The sequence below is a fragment of the Python bivittatus genome, unplaced genomic scaffold (genome assembly GCF_059951505.1).
Source record: "Python bivittatus isolate LINGU-HERP-01145 unplaced genomic scaffold, Pbiv_v1 ctg000020_np1212, whole genome shotgun sequence".
In the NCBI taxonomy this organism is placed as follows: Eukaryota; Metazoa; Chordata; class Lepidosauria; order Squamata; family Pythonidae; genus Python; species Python bivittatus.
Genome location: NW_028277030.1, coordinates 25,908,297 through 25,930,024, shown reverse-complemented (window position 1 = coordinate 25,930,024; position 21,728 = coordinate 25,908,297). Strand labels below are relative to the sequence as shown.

Genomic DNA, 21,728 nt, shown 5'->3' with positions numbered 1-21,728 from the left:
GTCAAATTTCTGCATTATAGTTCCTCTCTCTCTGTGAATCACATAGATGCTACAATGGTTTACAATCCATTTTGAAATGTCCTAATTTTTTATTTATGAGTCAGCACATTCCAGAGTCTCCACCTTTAACCTGGCTAAGCACTTTATAATCACCCACCACTATCAATGAACCCTTCCCCAATCCAACTCTTCTAGTAGGTGCTGAGAACACGGGAGTGAGTCTTTTCTTACTTTGTAAAGGCAAGGCCTCTGAAGGTAATGGAAAAGCTTGCCCTTTGGAGTGCATAAGACTTTTACAAGTGAGATTTGCACTGAATAATGTATTTCGTGTAACAAATACCCAAGGAACAGCAAAACACAGAAGCTTATTTTAGAAGCATTTCACCAACTTTCACTCTAGAAACTTTACTTTGGCATTTAGCTGGAAAAATGTAAGTGTAATTTAAAAATTAAAGTTTCCATAAATACCACTGTAAAGATCTTTCATTTTAAATCCATGTTACACAAGTTTTAGACACACACACAAGGCAAATGCATTTTTCCAACTATAAAAGATACTTACTGTCTCGAATGTTATTCCAATCCCACTGATCATTCTTAAAGAATGGATGAGATTTGATTTCTTCTACTCCGCTTCTCCCTAGCCACACCTCCCTAAACATAGCAGTTAAATCAAATTTTATTGTAAGATCTAAAATTTTCTATTTTGAAGCAACTTGTTCACAGATATTATTCCAATGCCAAAGTTGCCTAAATCCTTAAGATAAGCTATCATTCTTAGCTGTTCTTCATTAACATTAATTGCAACCTGAATTCTCTCACTGCATTTCCAACTAAATTTCTCAGTACTCTCACATATACAGGATGAAATAACTGGAAATCTCAATCTGCCACATGTGGAGTAAGACATAATTCCAAATGGACTCTGTAGAAAAGGAATGCTGGAAAAAAGCTCTTAAAAAAAAAAAAACCCCAGCCTATAAGTTTGCCAAACCACAGTGCAAACATTTCAACGTAAGTGACAGAAGACCTGGCTTCCTAACACAGAAAGTTATTCAAACTCTACTGGAATAAGTATTTCAAAGATCACATCCTTTAAACTCACCCATACACATATGCATATTTTCCCCAAAACTGAATAATGAAACCACTATGTAAGGGGCAAACTCATTTCTTTTCAACATAACATTTTTGTGTTCCTAACCCCACCTAAGGAAATCCTTATGTATCAAAATTACAGTTGTATAACTAATATTAACTCTCCATTTCTTTGGTGGCAATTGTGTATCTTAAAGAAAAAGGTGATTTACCGTAAACAAATGCACTGGGCACTCATACATACATATACACTCAAATATATCAACATACATAGAAAGGCCTACATTCAAAGTCCTCTTTAAAACTTCAAAATATTTCCTCTGTATTTCTTTTCTCTTTGCCCTTGTATGGGGACAGAAAGTTATACAAAATGAAGGTCTTAAACTGCAGGTTTAAGCACAATATTTGGTCTAAAGTAACATGTTTGTTTAATTTCCATCATTTCATATAGCCCTCAAGAGAATCAAGAAAATCAGGGTCATTTAACTGATTCTGAATATTAGTAATAGTTGAGAATGGGGTTGAAGGAAGTTGATTTTTCTTACATTACCAATATTTAAATTTGGGTTGCATTTGCCTTGATACTCATGAATGCTCCTGGGTGGTCAGGACAAGCAGGAGACAACCTCTAGCAGAAGTAAGATGTGTGTCTGGTGAAAGATCATGGTTAGTGGGAGTTCTTTTTTACCTTCACCCTCCTCTAATTCAGTGGGACATTTATAAGATGGTAAAGCTGATCACTATTCCTGTTGATTCCTAGGAAAACCCAATCAGTACTTCCTAACAGAAAAAGGACCTCTCCTAACCGGTCTCCCAGGACTTGATTTCGTGGAATTTCTCATAATTAAGCTAAGTCAAAAGTACTGCCTGAATTAATGAAAAAATTTAGTTTAAGTTGGATTTTGTCTGCAAATGGAATCTCAATGATTGCGCTCCAATGATTTTATCAGTGAGATCTTCTAAATGCCTCTTTGGGTAGAACAGCTTCCAATAACAAATCTACCCTATTAAGGAAAAAAAAATGCTAGCAAACCTGTCTGTTAAAAAAGCACAGATAAGGTCCTTTGCATGCTTTGAAATTTCTACATCTTCTGGGAAATGTAATGAGTTCTTGTGATCCATTATTTTACTGTAAGTTCCCACCAACGAATCAGCATAAAATGGAGTATCTCCTAAAAATTAAAAATGTACAGACATTATTATTGTGGTTGAATCTTACAGATCAAAATAGCATTTAAGATGGTAACTTGAGCATCCTACGCTTAGAGACTCAAAACATAAACTTGCTGGGACTCTTCAGACTCAAACTGGGCTTCTACACTCTTCTTCCCCCCCTCCCCTTTCTCTGCCAAGGAAGCCCATAATTTATACAACGCCTATTTCAACAATCCAGAATCAAACTATGGTTTACAATTCTGGCTTGTTCAACACTGTAGGTTGAAATCAAATGTTTTGTTAGTACTATCACAACGGTAGTTCCACTTCTTTTCCTCCCCTCCTCCTCCCCCATATCTCAGATGCCCTTAACAGAAAAGCAGAACTTGTAGGTGGATGGAAGAAAGAGGAAGAGAGAAAAGCATTCCATTCTGCCAACAGAAACTGCCCCTATTCGTGCAACATTCATACCATCAGGTTCCAAGTTGTACCCCTGAGTCTGGGCACAAGAAGGAATCCTACTTTGGTTCACAGCAGAAATTATGTTTTTAACTACTTTATTTCAAGAGGAACTGGGAGAAGAAACTGCAATCTCTAGCTTCACGAAAATTGTATGGCCTTAACCCTAACCAAGATTTATATTATGCTCAAATCCTCATGACAATTATTATTTTTAATATGCACAAATTATATTTCCTAGTGCTTCAAAACAATCACCCTCACTATATTAAAAATTCCTTATATTGGTTTATGTATTTAACTACAGTACCACAACTTTTACACAAATATTTAAAGCGAAAACATTATAGCATAGAGAGAGGAGAGAATCTGCTACTGAGAATGGACAATTTGCTATCATGAATCTTCTATCTCAAAAAGTGTAGGGGAGAGAGAGAAATTTATTGTGCAATTTATCTATGAATATCTATAAAAATTCCTAATTCAGGCAACACTTATTTCAAATTTTTCCACCATATCAAAGGCCTTTTCCGCATCTGGAAAAATCACTGCTAATTACAGTTTTTCTGAGTATATATCCAGAATTACAATTAGTAATTTCATATTACTAGATACCTGGTGGCCTTTTCTAAAAACTGGACTGTGCATGATGTATAATTGAAGGTCATATAATCTGTAACGCATGTGCCATTCTAAAATCTGAACAGTAGTGGGGCAAATAAATCAATATGTAACACCAACCAATAAGATTACCATCTGGACCAGAAGGTTCTTATTTTCATAGATTTAATGGTATCGATTCTCAGTGAAATAAATGGGCAGCTAGGTCATGTAGAATCTTGGAAATATAAAAATTGATTCATTTCTTTCTGAGTTAAATGTGTCACAGGATTATGCAATTAAGAATTAAAATAAACAGATTGCTGATTTTCTGAGTCAGAATCACTATGTATCTTGAAGTGGGCATCCTAAATAGGAAAGATATTATATTGCTGCAATGGTTTCAACTACTAATTTACCAAATCTTTTACCTTCTTCTCTTCTCTTTGCTTTAAACTGTTCAGCAAATATTCTGCTTCATTAAAAAGTTCCTGTTTATCACTCATAAATGCTTTATATATCCTAGTGTAAGTCATCTTGCATATGTGTTCAAAGTTTCCTTAACTTCTCCCTCATTTTAATCTTTTGCAGTGATCAAAACCTCAGGTACATATTTTTCCATTAGAGTTGTTATAGGCTGCAAATATAATGTCTAGCAAATGTAATCAGAGAAATAATGTATATTATTGCTGCATTAGCCTTGTAGTCAGATCACTTCATCTGAAGACCTTTGTTTTTGAAACATTTGCCATTCCTGTTAGGAGCTGTTTATCAGAATTTTTAAGCTGAGTAATTAATTATTTCATGTGACTCAATCACCAGGCTTTTTGTCTCTGCTATTTTTTTTTTATCTAAAGCCCCAAATATCTGATTTAAAAGCTCTAATTTCTCCTTCCAATTATTTATTAAGGTTTTTATCTGCATAAACCAGTCATTATAACACTTCGTATATAATGGGAACAAGCTTTTAAAGTGGTGAGAAGCCTAGTTTTCTTTTCTTTTGGATTTGGGCTGGACCAGTTGAGTCAAAAAATAAAACTCTTTTTCCTTAACTGAGAAGTAATTACAGTTGTAAAAACAGCATGTTGCCATATCAAGTGGAAGTCCCAACCCAATTTTCAATGATCTTTGGGCAAGTTCATTTTATAATGATGTAAAAAGCATTACTAAAAGTCAGAGTCACTTAGGGACCAGAATCATCAGCGGCAAGAGCACACACACCCTGCAAATCTGCATTGTATAAGTGGAGCAGTTACACTACTAAATGTACTATGTTAAGTACTGTGCAAAACAAGCAGCACAAATCTTTCTCTGGGTTAGTCAGAAGTAAAGTTTTATTGGAAGCGTTTGCAAAGGCTGGTGGGCTTCATTGCAAATAAGAAGCCACACCCACATACACACTCCGGCCTAATTATATACCTTCCCGATCGCAAGTCCCTCCCCTTTTCCCCATTGGCTAAGGTACTCTGGGTGTACAGTCTTTCCGGCCGCTCTATGTTTTCTTCCTGGTCCCTCCCACCTCATCCATTGCAAGTCTATGGTAATTTGCTCAAGGTTTCAGATAATTGCATTATACTGATAAAGACTGCCCCAGGTTAAATTAGTTTTTATTTACATTGTCCCACACAAGGAGACAACTTCCTCTCCATCTGCCACTATTTGATAACCATAACACTTAACACTACTTCCTTATCTCTCACGCAGCTGCACTCTTAGCATGCTCAAGCTACTATTTCTTTGTCAATAATAACATATTTTAACCATCTCTCACAGTACTATCAAGACAAAAATCCAAACACAAGCAAGGAAAAGAAAAAATCACTACTTACCAACAAGCATTTTGAACAGAAAAACTCCTACCGACCACCAATCACATTCCCGTCCATAACATCCATCGCCACCTTGTGATTTTAATACTTCAGGTGATATGTAATCTGGTGTTCCAACAGCTGTATCACAACGCACCATGCCAGTCTATTTAACCACATAAACAATGACAATTAAACAACTCTTAGATATGATAACTGATACTAAGTTAGCACAAAATTTTTCTTCATTTTAACCAGGATACCATTTTTTCAAACTATCAATACACCTTGTGCTTTTTTTGTTGTGAAGCTTAGGGCCTCAGTGTAAAGAAATCTTGTTCACCGAAGTGAAAGAGTTAATCTTGAAGTTAAACAGTCAGACAAAGTAAACAAAAGCTGAGCATGCATGCTATGTCCAATTCATGGCTCACAGAATCTACTGGTTTGCAATAAATTGCAAAGGGGTTTTGGAGCTGCTCCTAAAACAACAGAAAACAATATATAGTCACACCTCTATTTACAGTGAGTAACTTAGTGGCTGCAAGCACACCAGTTATAGTATATAGTCCATATGAATCTATAAAGGAAGCATATTTTTCTATAAGCTGATAGTATATCTATTAAATTGTACTGCAGTATAATAGCTAAAAATGCAACCTGTGAAGCAGAAGTTCCAGGTTCAGTTCTTATCTTTACCTAATCATTATTTATTTATTTATTTATTTATTTATTTAATTTATTAAATTTATCTCTGCCCATCTCCCGTTATGGGGGACTCTGGGTGGCTCACATAACCCATTAAAACAATAAATATATATACAATGACATAAAACATAAAAACTGTACAAAACGTTACTAAAAGAAAAGAAAAAATCCAAGAGGCTGATGGTTTCCAGAGCTGCAGACGACAGGCCTCTATGGGGCGAGCCATCCCCACGCTTGATGTCCTCCCTCCCCACCCCAGGCCGAGTGGCAGAGCCAGGTTTTCAAATCCCTCCGGAAGGCCAGGAGTGGGGGGGCCAATCTCACCTCTGGGGGCAAGACATTCCAAAGGGCGGGGGCTACAGCAGAGAAGGTCCTTACTACTTCCTTACTACTAAGTATAAATATTTGTTATATTTAGCAGTGAAACTGTAACCAGTTAATAGGAGTAGTGTTCCACCCTGAAAGGAATATTTTTTAAAGAATAACTGATAGTAATATCTACAAATAATGTGCATTAGTTGCTTTGAACAGTTTGAGACGCAAGAAGTATATAAATCAGGTTTCTTCTTTACGTCTACACTGGAATGATTTAGAAACCACATTAAGTCATAACTCAGAACTATGCAAACCAGCCTACTATAATCTCTACATGGGGCTGCCCTTGAAGAATATTTGGAAGCTTCATCTGGTGCAAAATGTGGTGGCATGGGCAGTCATGGGTGCTGGTCATTTAGCACACGTGATACCTCTACTTCACGAGCTGCAATGGTTACCGTTATGCTTCTGGGTGCAATTTAAACATCTTTAAAGCCCTTCACGGCTTGGAGCCAGGCTACCTGCAGGACCATCTCTCCCCAGGGGCTTCCACCCGTCCTGTTAAGATCCGGCAGGAGAAGCATGCTCTGGGTCCCAGGAAGAGGGCCTTTTCTGCCATGGCACCCACCCTTTGGAACATTATTGCCCCTTGAGGTCAGACTTGCTCTGATCCTACTGGCCTTTGCAAGGCACTAAAACCTTGGCTCTGCCGTTAAGCCTGGAGCTCTGACAGCATGGGTGAACCCATTTCTGGGTTATACTGATTGTGGAATGCTAGGAGTTTCTTGGTTGTTACTTTTTAAGTTATTTATGTTTTTAAGTATTTTGTTTTTATTCTGTTTTTAACCTGTTTTAACTATCAGCCACCTAGAGTCACATATATGAGATGGGCAGCCATATAAATTTAATAATAAATAAATAAATCCTCAAAAGCTCCAGTCCATCTCCAACACGCAAGAAGATGATGAAACTGGAATACATTTGTTCATAGTTTACAGTGGTGCTTAAAAGGTTTTGAATCCTTTTGAATTTCCAGTACTTCTGCATCCATTTGACCTAAAACACGATCCATTCCCCACAGATGAAACTGAAGCTAAAGGTCAAGAATTCTGTTCTTTAAATAAGGCAGGACCTCCCACACTCACATCTGACTATCATCCCACTGATTGAAACACCGGACTCTAATTTCCCCTTCAAATGAACTGATAATCCTAGAGGTTCACTTACTTTTGCCACACACAAATGTCACTTTGGATCATTTGCCTCAATAAATAAATGAACAAGTATAATGTTTTAGACTCGTTTGCTTAATTGGGTTCTCTTTATCTAGTTTTAGGACTTATGTGGAGAATGGACCACATTTTAGGGCACATTGATGCAGAAACATTGAAAATTCAAAAAGGTTCATAAATTTCTAAGCACCACTGTAAATGAATAATAATTTATTAACAGATTGGAAATTCTGATTGTCTTAACATCACTGGAACAAGCCCAGTGACACCCTAGTTTAGCTTGGCTTATTCAAATAGTTTAAGCTCATTACAATGACTTTATGTAGACAGAAGCCTGAAGGTTATATGTTACCCTTCCTTTCTTCATATCCACAAGGGTTAGAGATAAGATGCTTTTGTGTCTGCTACTAATTAAATGCCACTTTAAAATGTGGTTAATTTTAGCATACTTAAGTCAACTATAAACCTTATTTAACAAGTTGTGCTGCTCCAAGAAACCACAGTTAAGTGTATAGTAACACATAACCATTACTTTCTAAGCAAAATTCTTAAAGCAGCGTGACAATTTTTTTTTTTGGCTGAGGATACACTTTCATTTTAAAAAGGGCTTCAAGATCTTCAAAGAGCATGACTTATGGCTCCATAATTTCACTGGAAGGAGGGGATTTCAGGTATTTTTTCACGTGGAAGGGTTAAAGTGCAAAATTGTGAGATGAATTCCTTGAGTGGTTAAGCACACCTATTTTGCAAACCACATAACTGGGCACCAAAACTTACTACTAAATTTCAGTGGCAGATTCTGGGGGTGTTCTAATGCAGGAACAATGGTGCTTGAATGACTCAAATGGAGCCCACAGACTACCCTCCCCTGCATAAAATGGACAAAATTTATACATATACAAGTAGTCCTCGTTTAGTGAGTGCTTAGTGACCATTCAAAGTTATGACAATGCTAAAAAAGTGACTTACAATCTGTGCCTGAAGTTATGACCATTGCAGCACCCCCACAGTAATGTGATTGTGATCCAGGCGCTTGGCAATCAGCTCATAGTTATGACGGTTGCAGTGTCCCAGGGTCACACGATTGCCATTCGTGCGTGACCTTCCCAGCTGGCTTCCAGCAAGCAAAATCAATGGGGAACTGCATGATTCACTTAACAATCGCGTGATTCGCTTAACGACCATTGCAAAAAAGGTTGTAAAATTGGGACCAGTCATGTGAGGATTCACTTAATGACCACATCACTTAGCGACCTAAATTCTGGTCCCAACTGTGGCCATTAAGTGAGGACTACCTGTATAGCATACATTTTATATTAAATACATATTTCATTAAAACACTTTGGTGTCCATATTAAAAAATGTTTACTAGCTATCTTGCGTGTGAATTTATTGGTCCTCAGAATTCACTGGATAACTTGGAGTGCTCGTTCTGTTTTAGTTCAACCTACCTTGGGTCTGTTGTTCTGGGATAAATTAAGACATCCCCACCCCCATGTAACAGCAAAAAGGTAAGATATAGTTGCTAGAAATACATTCTAATTTACAAAACGTAGTTCACAAATCCTAACGATAGTGGTCAGCACTGTCTACACGTATACCAATGCACTGTGAAAACTCTTCTCATATTGTTTCTCTGCTAAAGATATCCCTAAGGATGCATAAGATGGTGATGGCTTTAAAGTTGACCTTTAGCTTCTGTTGAGGCTAGAGGTGTGGGTGTATTTGCTCACATCGACATCACATTACCAGCTCCCATGTTATATCGTTAGACTAGACAGAGGGAGAGTTGGGCTGTGGAAGGAGGGGTAAGATTCTGCATAATTTTACCACGCTGTTTAGAAGAGTCAAGGGAAAAATCTGTAAAGAAATACTATTATGACTATAATCTAAACTTACTACAGTAACCATTTATGCATTTAGGGTTCTGCAAAACTACTTTAGGAAGGTATGGAGCTTAAACGGTCAGCCATGAAAGGAATGCAAAAGAATTGTTAGGAAGAAAATTGTTACGTTCAGAGAAAGGCTCAGGTGACAAGAAGTTCTACTCCTTAAATGGAGCAAGTTTACTCACTTACTGGGAGGATGCCTGCTTATAAAAATATATTTAAGCATTGCTAGCTTTTCTGTGGAAGAACAAAGTACAAGTCTAAACACAATCAATTCTATATCTATATTTTACTTTTCACCTAGCAAATGAAGACAGAACTGTAGCATGGCACAGCCCGTGAAATGCAGCCAATGGAATTGGTATAATGTATTTTGCTCTAGCCAGAGGGACTGCTTGCATTTCTATCCAAATGTGAACCACAATTTAAAAAGTATGAAAGTTTAAAATAAGCTTTTAGAAAGAGGATCTTCTCTAATTAGGCCTAACCAATTACTCGTCCCATAATACAAGCATCTTTGTTATCTATTAGTTTCAACATGCTCTAGTAGTATTTTTTTTAGGAAACCGGTATCTGTACTAGCAATGAGGTTTTGGTGTACTCACTTCTTTTCAAAATTGGTTCAAGTATAAAAATATCTTTTTCCTTCTATATTTTAATGGATGCATACTACCCTCTGATTTGTGGGATCATAACTTCCTTTTAACAAGGTCAGCCATAAAGAACTATGTAATTTATAAAATCTTTGAAGCATTTATTGGAGACTAGACAACCCATGACCTGTTGGGTCATCATTTCAGAGATATTTTCTCCCCAGATTCCTCAATGCCTTCAACATGGCAGAATGTCTAATGTACTTGAAAAGTTCTTAAAAATTCAGGGAGATATTCAGAGATGTATCTGCCTTGAAAGCAGCCCATGTTGAACTGTATAGCAGTCAAACATCAGGAGTTGATCACAGGAAATGTTTTATTGCATTTTATGTCATAAAATGCTTTATGATAATATTTATGTCATCAAATGTTTATATAAAATTTGTCAAATTTCAATTCCACTGCTTTGCCCTACGATGCACTGTTTCGCCCAGTTAAAGATTACACATAAACATGAGAGTTTTAGTAGCATATAGATAAAAATCTAATATATTCTCTCACTAGGCAGGAAATGTTTTCACAGTTGAGAGCCATATTTCTGGCAACCAAGGATCATGAGATCATGATATACCCAAAGCACCAAGGATGGGATTTCTGCTGATTTGGGAGAGGGGGTCTTTGGATTTTTAGATACGTTAAGCCTTTCCAAAATTATGCCCAATTTTCTGCCAAAAATGCCATGATTAAATATTTTCATAATTTATAAAAGCAAAAGAAAACAAAAATCCATCCACTGTATAAAGTTCACTGATTGCTTCAATAAACATAACAGGCAAGTAACAATGTCTTTACCTTAGAACAATATTTACAAATCAAAACTTACCAATCTAACTAATTCAAATGGTAAGAATATTCTATTCCAACTAGAACTATTTGGTTAATTTTAATTTTAAAGTAAACTGAAAAACCACTAGGGGATGCTAAAGGTTGCTTCTGACTAGTAAATACATGACAGTTATTGCTTTTATTAATCAGCAAGCATTTATGAAGGAGATTTTAAAAATACTGAAATCAGGTCTATTTTGGTTACAGAGTTTGTGTATGTATACTTTTCAAGATCCTTCCCCATCCTGTTATCCTTCTATATGTGCATGTAAGATCCTTCGTTCTTACATCCAAGATGATATCCGTTCTGGAGGAAGAAATGGTGGGTTGAAGTCGGCTTTGAAAAGCGGAGCTGACAACCGCAATGGTATGAAGAGCCAGTGAGTAGACCAACTCTTTGATAATTCCTCTCTGGACAAGGAGAGAACTTGCGATCGCCCACAAATGCTCCAGACAGCTGCTCTTCGTGAGGTGACCACAAGGCAGTGGTCTCCAGCAGGTTTAGAGCGCTGGGAGACGACAAAATAGCCATCTTGCTCAAACCGCGGTTGGCGCCTTTGAAAGGACACAAAGTTTGCACACTTCCTCTTCTAATCACTTTTGGAAATTGCTTGTTAACTGCCTTTCAGCTATTAGAAACTTTGATCTTTATTATTATCATCATTATCATTATCATTATTCATAGTACTATTAGTTAAAGTTGTATTTATTAAATTATTTTCATATAACAAATGTGTGGGGGTCGATGAACAATCTGAAACTTCACGAAGGTGTCGATGAGCTGAAGAGTTTGGGGACCTTTGACATAGTAACAATTTCTCATTTATACAGAAAAGGGTTTGCTCTAGTGAGGAGTATGGTTTTCTGTCATCATGAGCAGCAGTAGCTATTTTCTTTAAGTTATTTCTGCAGTTAAAATACAACTGAGCATGAGCATGGGGGAATGATGACATGTGCATACATCCTTTTAAAGTGCCCACTGTACACGAATTAGCAATTACAGCCAATATATCCACTCTTTAGTCTGATAAACTCCACTCATGATGAGGAGACTGAGGTATTCTTATTAAATGACCAATGTCCAGGTGTTTTGAAGGTAGTAGCAACATTTTTATTTATAGCCTTAGTTTATAGGAACCATTTGGACCCTTCTATGCAATGTTAGCTTTATAGGGATTCTCAGATAGATAGAGTGCTGTGTTTCTTTAAATTCTATGACTTGGTATTGGACAGTAAATAGGTTTTTTTAGTCATTTCAACATATTTCAATCTGTTGGCAATCCTAAACAGAAACTTGTTTGGTAAGGAACATAAACCATGGTTTCAAGGGCCACACATAGCATTTTCAAGTCTCCTCCCCTACCCTCTCCTTCTGCCTCACTATAGACACTCCTTACATTTAAAAGGTTCCTTCTGAAAATCAGGAAAATCTGAAAAACAGCTACAGATCAAACAACTCTGAAAGAAACCTAAGTGAGAAATACTGCTATGTGCAATCACTGGATCATCACAGAAACACTGCCTGTTTTGAATGTCGTTATTCTTTAGGGCATGTTGAAAACTAATAACAGAAAAAGTAGAGCATTTGATAAGCCTTTCCTTACAACCAGTACTGATAGCACAACAAAGACAAAGTTAGTACTTTGCAGCATGGTACATTACAGCGCAGGGACATGTTATCCGCCTTCCTTAAATAGATTTGGGTTACACCTGTTTTAAAAACTTGAACCACAGAATTATGACCTAACTCATCAACTTTATACATCTGCACATCAACTTTAGCTCTCTTTTAGTTTTCAAAGCAGATGATTGCATTATAATACATTTTACATTTTCCTACTTCTTTTGAAAGCAGGTGTGAGACCGAATCAATTTGCAGTACAGAATGATATTCCAAACATGCAGTTTAGTCTCAATGTTACAAACAAACAGATGGAATGCTGAGCAAGTATCTTAAACCAATACCTCGCTTTGTCCTATCAAAAATACTTAATGTGTTAGAGGCACACTCAAGCAACAGACAAATGCAATTTCAACAGCCCTTACAACAATCCCATAGGGAAGTTTAATGTTACAGACTACAGACAGAAGGCTACAGCTGAGAGACAGTAGCTTGGTTGAGGAACCCAAGTTAATTTACAACAGTAATAAGGACTAAATCACAAATCTTCATAGCCAAGTATCTCAGCCACTACATTATATTCAGTATTAACTATGGCATAATTAAAATCTCATTACTAATATTCATATGCTGCCCAATAACAATGGGATTCTTTGGACTGTATACACTTTTTTAGAAACATACACGATGACCCAGATACTTACGTCATCCATTTTCATACAAGTACCAAAATCTGCAAGCTTCAGATGTCCATATTTATCCAAAAGCATATTATCAGGTTTCACATCTCTGTGTATCAAGCCCATGGAATGAATTGCATCGAGAGCAAGGACCACTTCAGCTGTGAAAAATTTGGCCCACTTCTCAGGCACATCATAATTGCTCATGAGGTTGACAAGATCACCACCTGGCATGTATTCCATTACCATGTATAGGTATCGGTCATCTTGAAAGGCACTAAAAAGCTGTTTCCAAAAGGAAGAACAGTTCTGAAGACTGCCAAACTGTTAAATATTCAGCAAAAGAATCACAGTGGATTTGAAGCTTTTTCCTCTTAAACCTTTAAAGAATAATTTTGGTAAGGTATGACCATTGTTAAAAGGTTTTATGAGTTCCAGAATAATTCAGTTTACCCACCAATGAAATAAATGTGTTATGTGTCACTAAACATTTCAGCAGAAAATAAAGTATAGTATTATCAACAAATTTCTTCCCTTTCTATGAAGCAGTAACTACATCAATCACCGGACAGGATGGAAAGTGACAGCCATTCAGAAGCATATTAGATAAGAACCCATGTCATAATTATAGCTTTGAGCTTTATGTTTCAATACAAGTTTCTTCCTACCAGCGGAAATGTTAAATTTTCCCTTGTTCCAAGCCTTATTTTCCTCTTTCTTAAGTAAAAATGTTAGTTTACTGCATGGGCTACCATAACTCATCTTGATATGATTTTTGAATGGGTAGGAGATTCCTGAATTCCAGAGCTTGGGTAAACTAATGGAAGGATTGTTTTTCAAAGAACTAGCAGTACAGAGAAATGTATATATTTAAAATCAATAAATTAAATGTATGAGCAACTTACTACATATTTATATCAAATTCTAAACTCATGAAGTATCATCACATAAGGATGACTATTTCATCTATTTATAGGTTCCCTGTTTATTTACATTTCCCTTAAATTACCACTGAACTCTGTACACAAGAAATATCCATACCTGAACTACCCATGGACTGTTGGCAAAGGCCATTATATCTCTCTCTTCCCAGAAAAAAGCCGAATCTGACCTTTTGAGCATTTCAAATTTACTTAGAAGCTTCATGGCATAAGCTTTCTGTGTTATTTTATGGCGAACCTGTTAAAAAAATAATAGGTTATTTTATAGCAGGATTTAAAGAATAATATAGAAACTTGGATATAGTGAATCATTAATAAATAACAAAGTATAGTTCTCTAAGTTTATCTGAATGCTGAAAATCAACAGCCTTCAAGAAATAGGATTAAGGAAGTAGAAATCTGAAGGGTAGAACTTTCTGAAAGAAATTATGATTTGGTCAACAGCCAAAGGGAATTCACTTGTACTGTTTCACAGGATGATCAGCCACCCTCTCCCCACCTTTTTTAAACCAGTTATTACAGAGTAAAATAAAAGTCCATGGTGGACAATCAGGATTGATGCCATCACTGAGAAGTTGAGGGCAGATCTAGCATCCATTTAACCTGTTTCTGTGTCCATTCCACCCTATGCCCCCATGGGAAGGAGAAAAGATGAGAAACAGACAGAGTTTCTAGAGAAATCCCATTCTTCAAGCCATTTATTATAGCATTTAAATGTTTCACACCAGTCTATACTACCATGTATATAAAATTTATAATCCCCAAATAACAAGAACTGTATGTGTTGGCACCATCTTTAGAACAGAGAGCTCTTCTGCATGCTTAATAGTCAGAATTTGGCCCTTTTTGATGGACCCATTAAATTAAAGCCCCAAATAGTTTCAATACATATGCATCTTTCAGCCATGTGATGAAGTGGTCAATTCATTAGCGTACTGATGGATCAAAAATCATTACCAGTGACTGAGGAATGTGCTCATGTATGTTGCTCTAATGTCTCCTGTTACCTCCTCCTACTAGTAGGGAAGCTAAAAGACTGGACAGCTCCATTCTTCTGTATGAAGGAGGAATTCCTCTCAAGGGAAACCAGAGTAAGAAGCAGAAACAATCAGAACAGCACACATTCGCATATGCCTCATTCTGAAGAATTCTGGCAATATACTGTGTAATATTAATGTCTCAAAAACTTGTTATGTCTAATAATACCACTCTGACTTACTAATCCCTTACATAAAAATATAAAAACAGCCATGCTGAATTGGACCACAGACCTCTCTTGTCCAACAGTTTATTTCCATAATGGCCAACAAAATGCCAACACTAACCCAAAAGCAAAACAGGAACACACAGACACACTAATATTCTAACTCCCCATAACTGGAATCAACAATCAATGCTTCCATTACCGGAGGTAATATGCAATCATCATGGCACGATGCCATTAATTGCCTAATCACCCCACAATTTATCCAATCTAGCAAGGTTGTTGGCCATCCTTAAATCTTGTAATGGATTCTATGTTAATTATGCACTGCATGAAGTCATACTTTCTTTTATCTGTCTCCCTAATTATCAAGAAATGTGCTGTTTTTTTAAGTGGCCATTTGCTTTTCCATAATCTTCACTAAGCTTTCTAGTAACCCCTTGGTAATTCATAATTAGCTCATACCTTATCAATATAAATTAAATGAGGTTTTGCTCCACTATTTATTTGCTGGAAATTTGCCATAGTTGCTTATGTTTTAATTTACTTTATTCATTCATTCATTTTATTTACACTATTTTGAGACTACCCATGATGCCGAGGATCTTGTGGCAGGTTAATATGAAGCAGTGTGACCATAAAGAAAAACATTATTCCAAAAAATAGATAAATAAATAAAATAATGGAAACCCAATAGCCTTATGTTGATTCTAAGTTCTTACCAGCTGTACTTCACCAAATGCACCTCTTCCAATTATTTTAACAACATCATAATCTTCCACTTTCATTTGAAGACCACGAATTCTTTCTACAATTTTCTCATCTGAACAAGTTTAAAGAAAAATATTTGTGTTATTAAAATAATATTAAGCCACCAACTATACAGAAATTTAAGACTGGTGATTACAAATGGCACAGTCCATTTAAACTGCAATGTCAAGATGTCTTCTCAGCAGAATGCAAACAGGAAACAGACCCTTTTGCAGTGCAAAGAACTACCTTTGTAAAATAAGAAAAGCAGGCCCTGAAATCATAAATATACATAAATAGCAAAACAAAACCATATTCATTAAAACAGCATTGTTAATTTTACCCACCAAAAGCAGAAACATTTTAACAATGAAAGTTATAAGAAATTTTAAGATATTTTAAAAAATCGTATTTCAACTTTTTTATCACTGACCCCCAAAGTCAAATCATAGTATTTTGGGGTTTTCCCCCCTCCAGGCTAGTCCTGACACCTGGCAACTGCCTGGACAAGTCCAGAGTTTGCTTGGCAAGATTTTCCTTCAGAAGTGGTTTGCCCTTGCCTGCTTTCCAGGGCTGAGAGAGTGTAACTGGCCCAAAGTCACCCAGCTGGTTTTGTGCCTAAGGCAGGACTAAAATTCATAGTCTCCCGGTGTCTAGCATGATGCCTTCAATCACTACACCGAACTGGTTCTCCTATTTTGTTTAGAACCAAGATAGACAGACAGACAAGGGGTACTGGAATATGATGAAAATATTACATTACTACTGATAGAGTCAATTATCATAATATGGTGACTGCATAACTTTTAGAAATTAGGGGCAGGCTTATGTGGATAAGTCAAACAAAAATGTGTAATATATAATATATCTTACAAGATAATATTCTGCATCTACATAGGGACATTATGCATAAGAAAAACTTACATCTGTTAAGGAAATTATCTATGTTTTTGTTCTTCCTCAGTGCTGGATAATCCAGATCAAGAACTAAGGAATTTAAACCATCCTAGGAAAAAAAAAAAAAAAGAAAGATTATTTTAGAAACATCATCTTTCCCCTCACCATGAATACTTGAATATATATAGCATCATGTGATGCCAAACATACAAGCTACCTATTTGCATATGATGTTTACACACCATTTTATGAACAGATCTTTCAGAATGGAATTTCTTCTTATACTTTGCATAACTGTATTGTATGATATTCTATATTTCACATACTATATTTCATATTATATATACTTGAAGCCATCTGAAAACAAGGTTAGTAAACTTCTGCTTGGACAACAGGACTTTTCTTTCTTATCATCCCCACTGTTGCACCTTTTCAATATTGCTCTGATGTATTACCTGGCTCTCTGGTACAGATTTTGAAGGGCGTTGAATGGGAAATGGGAATCAAATCTGCTGATGGATGTCATTTTGTTACCATCTGTTATACTGTCATATCTACTCAGAAGCAATTCCCTTAACATTCAATGGGAGTTACTCTAAGGTAAATACAGGCTCGTAATTAGGAAACACGCTCCCTCTGGAGATCAGGATGGCCCTGACCCTGTTGGGATTTTGTAAGTCCTTTAAGGCTTGGCTCTGTATCCGAGCCTGGGCCCGCAAGTGTGTGCATGACCCGTTTCTTGGATATATTAGTGAATACAGTGTATGATATATTCTTGGGTGCTATGTATTTTAATCTTTGTATTATTGTATTGCTTTTACTTTATTTTTAATTTTTTTCACCAGCCAGAGACACTTGTTGAGATGGGCGGCCATACAAATTGAATGAATGAATGAATGAATGAATGAATGAATAAATAAATAAATAAATAAGCAAATTTGTTGCTGTGTTTTCAATACAACTCATTTCCAGTTAATGAGATTATTTCAGGTTATGAAAACCTTACATTCCATCCTATTTATTTCAGACACACTGCTCAAGCTTGTCTAGATCTTTTTGAATCTTCTCACTTTCACCTAAACTATCAACCACCTTTCAAGGTTTATTCATCTGCAAACTTTATAAGCATCCCCACAACTCCATCATTTGCATCACTGATAAAAATAGGAAAACCACAGGGCTCAGGCTAGAGCCCTTGTGGCACTCCGCGATGTCTGGATCATTCTAACTGAGCGGGCACCCAAATATCTGTCACAGACTCGTGTCATAGGAGACCAACTTTCTTCATTACGTTCTAGATTCCCCTTCACAAAAGGACAATAAAGTTCCAAATCCTTTTCTACAGTATCACTATTACTAGGCACCTCCACAATGTGCTATTTCTCTACTCAGGCAACAAGAAGTTGATCATAGTTCTTCAAATATGAAATGTGAAATCATGCTTTCCACTACAATGTCCACAGTTTTTTCCTCCAAGTATCTAGCAGATTTGCCTAATATAAAGTTACAGAAAAACGATTAGTGAAAGCAATACAAATCTATAAAAGTATTTTTAGTTATGACATTGGTCATCTTCATCATGAACCACAATAAATATTCTAATCTCATGTAAATACATTGACTATTCTGATGTAACACAAAAGCATGGAATTAAGTATCGCTCAAGTCAATAAAGCTAAGCTCTGTGCAGAGGTTTGTGAATTTTCTGACTTTCCAGAAACAGGTTTCAGAAGGGTAGCCATGTTAGTCTTTCACAGCAAAAAACAAACAAAAAGATTTTTGTGGCATCTTAAATACTATCAATTAATTATAGTATAAATTTTCATTCATGACATTTAATGAATACTTGGGAACCTTATAAACCTCTTCCCTGGAATACTCTGGACTGTGCATTCGTCTAATACTTGTATTTCTTTCTCACAAATGAGCCATAACATAAAAGAAAATCTCAAGTTCTTAGCCACCCCACCTCCACGGAGAGCAAGATACTTCCAGAGTTTTGCTAATAAAATGTATTGAAGGAGAATAGGATAAGGTGACAAAAATCTCAGCAACTGGATTTTCCTTTAGAATTCAATTTATTTCCATATTAGAGTAAGAGGTGGATGTATTTTATATCTATACCTGTACCAAATAAAGTTGGAAGTTACTTTTTCTCTTCTGTATTTTCTTCCTTTTGCAATCTTTTTTTTCCTTGATTTTTCTATATTTTACTCTTTACTGAAATTTAATAAAGTTCTTAAAAAAAAAGAAAGAATCCAATTTATTTCCCAGGTTCGAAAGACGGACTTTCCCAGCCCCTTACTCAAAGCTCCTGTGAAAACTAGTGAGAAGACTATTCCCTTAGCGGATAACAAAAGAGTGCCCAGCTGGTTAGGGTATGAATCTCTCAGGCTCTAAACAAACAATTATAGGAACACAATATTTAAAATCATGTCTATTTCCAAAATATATGCATCATTCTAAGTTACTCCTTTGTGTTACTTTTTTATCCATATTGTCCATTTTGTGAGTCTCTAAGATTGGTTAACATCATTAGAAAAAAGCAAGGAAGTCCGCATTTTAACAGCATACAGTTGAAATGCTCATTTAATGCATCTTCCATTTATTTTGTAATAAACATTTGGGAGCGGTTGTTGTAAAGAAAGCAAATTAATTATCTTACAAGATGTTTAACATAATACATCTACGGACTATTTGAAGTGCCATAACAAGAACCAGTCTATTCTGTTGGTAATCTGCAAACAAAATCATGAAGAAATAGTTGGAACCGTTACAAAGAAGGTTACCAGTATGGGGTAAAGAGCAACCCTGAACATCTGATAACTATCCTAAAGTCTCTTTCAGTGGCCTAAACAAATTACAGAAAAATAACTATTTTAGTTCTGATGCTGTTGCAATTTGGGAGGAACTGATCTCAACCAAAGACAAATAAGGCAATGACAGAAATTATACTGCAGACACTACAAAACAAATGCAGCAAACACTGTCTCCAGCTTATTTTCTTGCCAACATTCTAAATTAAATGGTCAGTGTCACGGTCAATCCTTAACTGCTGAAGAACGGAGTTAGCTCTGAATGGGCCTATCAACAATCACTCTTCAAATAACGTCAACTATTATTTTTTAACTATCTTTTTATTCCACTGATATACCACCTTCCCAGTCACAGACCCAAGGCAGTTTACAGCAACAATCAACAATAAAGTATCCACTATATATAAGTAATATGCAAGTCGCAATAAAAGTGTAGGACAATGGCATTCAAACAAATGGAGCAAATTTAACCAGTTAAGCTTTAATTCTAAGGGGAAACGATTCCACAGGACTAGGGCTACAACAGAAAAGCAGCACTTTCTGGCTTTAGTTCCTCTCAGTTTGTGGAAGTGGTGTACAACAATCAACCCTCCGGGATGAACATAATGAACAGGCTGATTCAGGTAGGAGAAGCAGGTCCTGCAAGTACCCAACTGTCAAGCCATATAATGCCTTTGTAAGTGAAAACCAGCACTGTGAATTGTATCCAGAAACCAAGTGGCAACTAACGTAGGGCCTGAAAGGCAGATATAACATGCTCTTGGCAGGTCATGCCTGCCAGTAATCAGGCTGTTGTGTTTTCTATCAGTTGCAGTTTTTGGAAATATTCTTCAAATTTCAGAGCCATGGGTGAAAAATCACTCAAGAAATAATTCTGATGACCTTTAAAGAGAATTACAGCAGAAATCATCCCCAACCTTTAACAGCAATACCTTCTTCTGCTGGTATAGGAAAAGTATTTCTTATTTGCAATAACTGAATTCATTCAAAATTAAGGATTTGGGAATTGAAAAAGGAGGAAAGCTTCTCTTTGCTTTTCAGCTATGAAAAAAATGATGATGATTGAGCTGACTAGCCAGCCAATGTTTTAATTTCTTTGTGCTGTCTTGACTGAAATTGCCTATCTTTAATTTAAAATTTTTTAAAACTGAAAATGCAGGCACTTGTTTTTGTAAAAATAACTACTTTTTAATGAAGAAAGCTACCATAACAAACAATATTAATACCATTTAAAAATAGCAGTGGTTGTTCTTCTAACACATCATGGGAAAAAATATTTTCCAACCATCCATACCAACTAATTAAACTGGACTGATTTCATAAGTGAGCATCTGTTTGCTTAGTACTAAGATCATCATTCCACTTTTTATTAAATTAACCTGAAATGATATCTAATAAATTGCTTTATATGTTATTTACCTTTCAAAAATGAAATTTCTCTTTCAGTAATACAGAATACGTAGTTATAACAAACAACAAGAATGCACTATTAGAAATTATTATTACAGAAGTTTCTTGACTAGTGCATAAATTGTGATTTAAACAATTAAGTAAAAATTAGATTTAAATAATTAATTTTTTCAGGGTAAGAAAATCAAATCTATCCCACTGTAAATAGAGCAACGTGTTGTTGTCAGAACAATGATGAAGCAAGGTAATCAGGAAAAAAAATACGTGCACTTATTTGATTGATCTGATTGCCAGTTTTGCTTCCAGAGCACAATGCATGGTGTCTTCAAAGTTATAAACGGACGGAGATCCGGGACTGAAGTATCTTACAGATCATCTTCTTCCCTGTATTTATCATCATATGATCTATTCATAATTTAAGGCCCTGTTCCAAATTCCTCAGATGTCTGAGGCTTGACGGGCAGCAACAACTACGGCTTTTCAGTAGGAAGCTCACCCTATGGAATAACATTCATTATACCTTGACAAAGACAACATTGTTTCTTTTTTCCAACTCTGATCTATCATTTGGCAGTTTTTTGTTTTTGGTGTGGGATGGGGTTTGGGGTTTTGTTTTTCATTTTCGGATTTTTTTTTAGGGGGGGAGTTAAATGTTTAAAAGCCTTTTAAA

The 21,728-nt window shown here is 36.0% G+C and overlaps 1 protein-coding gene across 5 annotated transcripts in view; it reads right to left on the bottom strand.

The window, feature by feature from the left end:
- Positions 1–21,728, bottom strand: part of ROCK2 (Rho associated coiled-coil containing protein kinase 2) — a 99,319-nt gene that overhangs the window by 47,087 nt on the left and 30,504 nt on the right. For 4 of the 5 annotated variants that reach the window (XM_088136055.1, XM_088136043.1, XM_088136048.1 and 1 more), the window contains exons 2-8: positions 16,860–16,941; positions 15,908–16,008; positions 14,082–14,219; positions 13,065–13,325; positions 5,142–5,286; positions 2,132–2,270; positions 563–654 (exon numbers count right to left, since the gene is read on the bottom strand). In XM_088136055.1, the coding sequence (XP_087992181.1) occupies positions 563–654; positions 2,132–2,270; positions 5,142–5,286; positions 13,065–13,325; positions 14,082–14,219; positions 15,908–16,008; positions 16,860–16,941 (958 nt within the window). The remainder of the gene's footprint in view (positions 1–562; positions 655–2,131; positions 2,271–5,141; positions 5,287–13,064; positions 13,326–14,081; positions 14,220–15,907; positions 16,009–16,859; positions 16,942–21,728) is intronic. The other variant, XM_088136060.1, reaches the window with a different exon arrangement.